At 37.1% G+C, this 5724-nt stretch overlaps 2 protein-coding genes across 2 annotated transcripts; both read right to left on the bottom strand.

Moving 5' to 3' along the window:
• Positions 1–1046: 1046 nt before the first annotated feature.
• Positions 1047–1487, bottom strand: LOC109021662. The gene has a single exon (XM_019004344.1). It carries the CDS (start codon positions 1485–1487, stop codon positions 1047–1049), a length of 441 nt encoding a protein of 146 aa, XP_018859889.1.
• Positions 1488–1514: 27 nt separating this feature from the next.
• Positions 1515–1997, bottom strand: LOC109021663 (UPF0481 protein At3g47200-like). Its single transcript, XM_019004346.1, has one exon. It carries the CDS (start codon positions 1995–1997, stop codon positions 1515–1517), a length of 483 nt encoding a protein of 160 aa, XP_018859891.1.
• Between the last annotated feature and the right edge of the window lie 3727 nt (positions 1998–5724).

The raw sequence follows: 5724 nt of genomic DNA, 5'->3' as shown, positions 1-5724 counted from the left end.
ATTCCTGACTCCCGAGTTGCCTGGAACAGGTTGTTGTGGGGGTACGAAGTACACATAAGATCTACAAGATCTATACAAATCCCATAGACGACGCCATTGTTAAAGCTCAAAAACGGTGCAGCCCAAAAGGGAAGAAAGGTCCGTTCTCGGGGCATGCTAAGGTAGAGGTTGGGTCTCGATCATTGTGGTATGAAGCCCCCAGCAATGATCCAGTGTGGCTGTGCGGTGTTTTTGTGTACATCCAGGGATGTGTACAATATTTAAATGGAGAAGAAGTAATAAGGATATACAAACTTATGTAATTCGGCACTAGGCCTATACGTCTACTAGTCTCTCATCCTTATTGTATAATAAAGATTTGAGTTTCCTTATCAGATTTTCTTCTCTCGCTAGAGTCTTTTTGTGGTGAGGTTGAAGTAGGTGAAGTCTTGCCAAAAGTCCCTAGAGTCATGTGTGCCTATCTCTTTTATCTCCTGCTCCTTTTGCTTTATGTATATTCCCTTGCTTTATGTCAAATCATCCATTTTTCTCTCCAGACATATTATTTTTTCCATGTCTGAAATCCCATTTCTTTGTCCCCTTTTTCCCTCCATCTTTCCTTTCTCTTAGTGGGTCTTCCCCACAAGGGCTGGGGGAAAAATGCCCTCGCTGATTGATATTATAGTGATTTCCAATGAAATAGAAAAGATCATATATTCTCAACAATTATTCATTTAACTTGATCGTTTTAGTATTCCTACAATTAAAAATCAGTGCTTATTTTTCAAAAAACAGAGAGAATAAATAAATATTCATATTTTATTACCAAATACGCACCGACTAATCTTTATACAAGGCAAGCCCCTATCCCATGAGGGGTATTACTGGCATGTGTCACCAAGGGGCCAGCTTTAAATAAACAAGCTTAATTAGAATTATACAAGCTTTAAAAAACTTAAAAGAAAAAACAAAAACAGAGCATGTAGATTCACCCGCAGTGAGTATTAACGCAACAGAACCAGATACGCTAGCAGTATCGGTCAAACACTTGCGTAATAAAACACGTATCAAGGGGATGAGCTTCGGGGATTATTATAGAATTCGTTCAACTCTTCAGCCATCTTGCGATAATAAGAGTTCATTTTGATATACAAACATTTTTCGCCGGACAGCTTGTTGATCAATGAAGTTGCCACGACACCATCCAGCCAATTATCGATGATCTGCTCTCGTACAAGTACATCCAAATCTTTGCCTGTTTTGATAAGGAAACCTAACAGGGTATAGTAATCAGTAATATATGCCTCATCTTTAGGATAGTGACATTTCTCCAAGGCAACAAGGTTTCGAGCATAAATCTCCGTGGTATCGTCTAACTGAAAGCGTGGGATTTCCAGCACTCCGTCTGCATATTTTATTTCAAGAGGTGAGAGATTATAGCTTGGTTTGCTCATCTTAAACTTTAATCCTACCTCATCCAGCTGGATCGCACTGTACATTTCCTTCATCTTTTGAGACTCTCCTTTCGGTCGCCTTTAGCTAGGAGGCATGCAAAAGTTTCTAACCAAGTCAGTGAAGTGCAATATTTTTGTCAACGGAGAATATTGGGAAATTTGAACGTTGTAATATTCGAACTGGCGAAAGGTAAGCCCAATGAAGGAGTTGTTTTTTGAGAGAGATGGAAATGCAATGTCATATATTTTCTCAATAATAAAGAAAGGAAGCTGATTTTCAAGTAATATGAAGTCCATCTGCATCCTATTGCACAACCACGGCTCTAATATTTCCCGGTCTTCATCGGTCCAATTCAGCGTCTTGTTTTTCCAGAAGTACTCGATAATGAAGCTGGCATCAAGCAGGATCATTTTCACAAAATCATCACTGTCAAGTGATATAGTCTCTGAATAACTTTCCCGAACACTTTCTTCCGCACCTTTTATAGTGCTTACTATATCTTCCAACTGTGTGTCGGCTCGTTCCTTGAAACTCTTCAGATAACTCAATTTAAACCTTTCCATGGTTTGCAATTTTGGGTTATTACGATGGAAAGGCCCAATTGATATTACTTGAGGTGTATAAGCTTCTTCGTTCGATTTGCGAATGTGATTTGAAACTTTGTGGATGCAACAATGTTTAGATGTTGATGCTGGGAGTGTATCTAAGTTTTTTATCATACCAGCGAATTCTTCGGACAGTTTTTTAACCCCATGTTCCTCATTTTTTTTAAAACTTGCTGATTGTCCTGCCATCTATATATGAAGTTGCTATTCTGAAACTTCCTGCTGACAAACACAAGATCCTCACTATATATATATATATATATCTATATATATATCTATATATATATATATATATATACTAGTAAGATGTTACGTGCCTAAGGCACGTATGCGCAGTTCAAAGCACTAATATATTTTATTAAAATTGTAACGCCCCGATCCCGAAGGTCCGGAGAGTTGGCTCTTAATACTTAAAATTTACTTAAATAACACAACTATAAAATCCAGAAATTCCATAAAATATTAATCCACTTAATCAAACCAAAAATCTAAGTTACTCTATGGCGACAATAAAGAAATCCCCAATAACATAAATTAGAAATTCTCCAAAAACTCGAAAACATCCTCAACTCATCAAATCAAATACCCGAAAAATAAATCAGTTTACTAACTACGACCCTCAAATAAGCATTTGTACCCTCAGGCACTTATTCCACTACGATCATCACACATTGCTAAACTTTCTACTCTTGTTCTCCACCTGAATCATCAAAATTATCTGAAAAATATATGGAGATAAGGGGCGAGTTATCAACAACTCAGTAAGCAGAGAACATATACCAGTGTATAAACATGAGCATTTACAGAAATCTGAATGCAGAACAAAACATTTTCATTTTCAGAGTGCGGAAGCAAAACATGTTATCAAAATATCAGAGCGAAGATTTAGAAATAATTTCTTTCAAAATATTCTTTGGCATAGCATAAAAGATCATCATCATCATCAGAACATCATAACAGAATAGAGGCCATGTATAATCCCCGTGGTAGGGTTGTGCATCAATGGATAGCCAAGCAGAACATGAAACACTCTGTCACCAAGGTGTGCACTCCAAACAGAGACCACTACTATAACCCGTGTATCCACTATTATTACCCGTGGTTGGGCCGTATCCACTATTATAACCCGTGGTTGGGCCGTATCCTCTATTATAACCCGTGGTTGGGCCGTATCCATTATTGTAACCCGTGGTTGGGCCGTATCCACTATTGTAACCCGTGGTTGGGCCATATGCCACTATTATCACCCGTGGCAGGGCTGTAACTGAATAGAACGGAAACAGAATCAAATTCAGAATCAGAGAGTCATGCCAAAGGTTTTCAGAAATCACGTCTTATCCAAATAGAGTACTGAACAAAAATTTTCGGAACAGAAAAAAATCATATCACAACATAATTTATGCACAAATTTCATATTCGCTCTCATTTTCAAAGTTTAGAAACAGAATGTCAAAAATAAGCTCATGTCTGCACCAGTCATGACAGAAAATACTTTATTCTTAAACAGAATCTCATGGGTAATGCAGAACAAATAACGGAGGTAGTTCAAATTTTTTTTCATAACAAAACATGCAGATTTTCCAAAAAGGACCTCAGTTCATTTTATTTAATGCAAAGTCTAGCATAGGAACCCCGCTTACTTGGACTTCTTAGCTTTTCAGAATTTTCCTCAAAGTGTCGAACAATTAACAATCGTCACCTATCAAATAATCAAGTAATTCCCGTAAATTTCCAATCAACCGCTTATTTCGATATTTAATCCTAAACTTCTAAAATAACCTACTTAATTCCCCAAAACCTAAAATTTCATAACCTTAAAATTTATCATCTTTTTCTAAAATCACTACTGTCCAATTGATAACTTTGACTAAAAACATTTAAAAAATCTAACTTATTTATTAATGAAAACAACTTATAAAGTTCAATACTAGATAATATAATTATCCCAAAATATTTTAAAGTAAACCATAACTATTATTAAATAGACTAAAACATATCTAAAATGTAAAAACAACATTACTCCAATATTATTTACTTTTAAAAAAAAAACTTTACTTAATAACATGTTAAAATAATTTTCTGTAATCATAATTAAATAACAGTATACTAATGCATAATAAAATATAAAAGCCCATTAATAAAACATGTAGTAAAGGGCATTACGGTAATTTCAATTAATTCCTTGAAAAGTAACCAAAACAGAACCTACGTAAAATGAATAACATGCACGGCAGAAGCTACCCAAGGGAAACCGAGGCACGCGTTGAGGGTGAGGCGCGACGGGGCTGACTGGAGGGACTACGGTGGTGCGGCAGAAGAGCAGGAGCGTGGCGAAGCTTCCGTAGAGCAGCGCTGGGCACTAGAGAAGGAGAGGGAAAAGTGAGCGAGAGAGGGTAGAGAGAAAGGAGGGAGTAACCGAGGGAGGTACTCACCGCGAGGGACAAGGCGGAACTGAGACGACTCGAGGCTGACGAAAAAGTGACAGCCGGCGGATTCTGTGGCTGGTCCTATAGTTTTCCTGACGTACGGTGGTGACTAACCGTATTAGTGGTGATGCTTTGTTTTTCAGAGGAGAAACAGAGGATTTTAATTCGGTAAAAGCATGAGTTGCTGTTTCCCGTGACTGTCGAAAGTGTTTTTCGAGGGTTGTTCTAGGCGTCGATTTTACGTGGAGATGGAGGTTGGGGGAGGACGAACCGGGCAGCAGTGGTGACGAACACGTCTGGGCTTCCGTGAGGGTGTTGGACGGCAACGGGAATGGCTGAAAGGTGCAGAGATGACTGTGGGAAACGGAGAGGAGAGGGAGAGAAAAATCACAAGAAGCGGCTATTCTAGGTTTTCGTCATGCACACTAGTGGTTGGCTACGGATGCAAGGTTGACGAGTGCTGAGTCGAGGGCTACGGGTTTCTGTTTGCGTGGGGAGGAGTTTCTAGCGGCGGCAGTGTTGGGTAAAATCTCCTTGCTTGGGAAAAACATAAGCATCTATATAAATGTGAGGTGAAACCCTAGAGAGACGAGAGAGACGTGTGTGTGCATGCATGCCGTGAACGAATGCGTGTGTGTATGCATGCTGTGCGATGGAAAAAATATGCCGTGCGAAAAAAAAATAATATAGACGGAAAGAGAAGAAAACGAAAAAAAAAATAAAACATGTGGGGAGAATAAAAATAAATAAATAAATAAACGGCATAGATCTCCGAATAAATAAATAAATAAATAATCCACAGTCCAACTATACCAATCCTGGATCCGGGTGTTACAAAAATAAAAATAAAGTACATATATCTTATTATTTTATTACTAATATATATCTTAAAAGCTATTGAAAGATAGGCTATTTGTAAATTATTATAATACTTTCCTATTATAATGAATACGAAAAGATAAATCTACATAAATTTGTTTTCCTATTATAACATATTTTTAAATTGGAAATTGAATCCATGATTATTATTATAATAAATCTGCTTTATTAGCATATTTAAAGATATTAATAGTGGAATAGAAACCAACGGAGACTATAAAAGTAGCCATAAACAGAATGTAAAGGAAAATACAATTGTATCCCTGTGTTCTGTAATTATTACAAATGGATGGAAAGTTAATGAAAACCAGCATATTCCGTTAAAACAAGAAATTTCTGTTAAAATAAGAAAATTCCGTTTCATAGGCTCTTTATATATA

Source organism: Juglans regia, unplaced genomic scaffold, assembly GCF_001411555.2.
Source record: "Juglans regia cultivar Chandler unplaced genomic scaffold, Walnut 2.0 Scaffold_678, whole genome shotgun sequence".
NCBI lineage: Eukaryota > Viridiplantae > Streptophyta > Magnoliopsida > Fagales > Juglandaceae > Juglans > Juglans regia.
The sequence above is the reverse complement of the archived record's forward strand: the minus strand, read 5'-3'. Positions and strand labels throughout refer to the sequence as shown.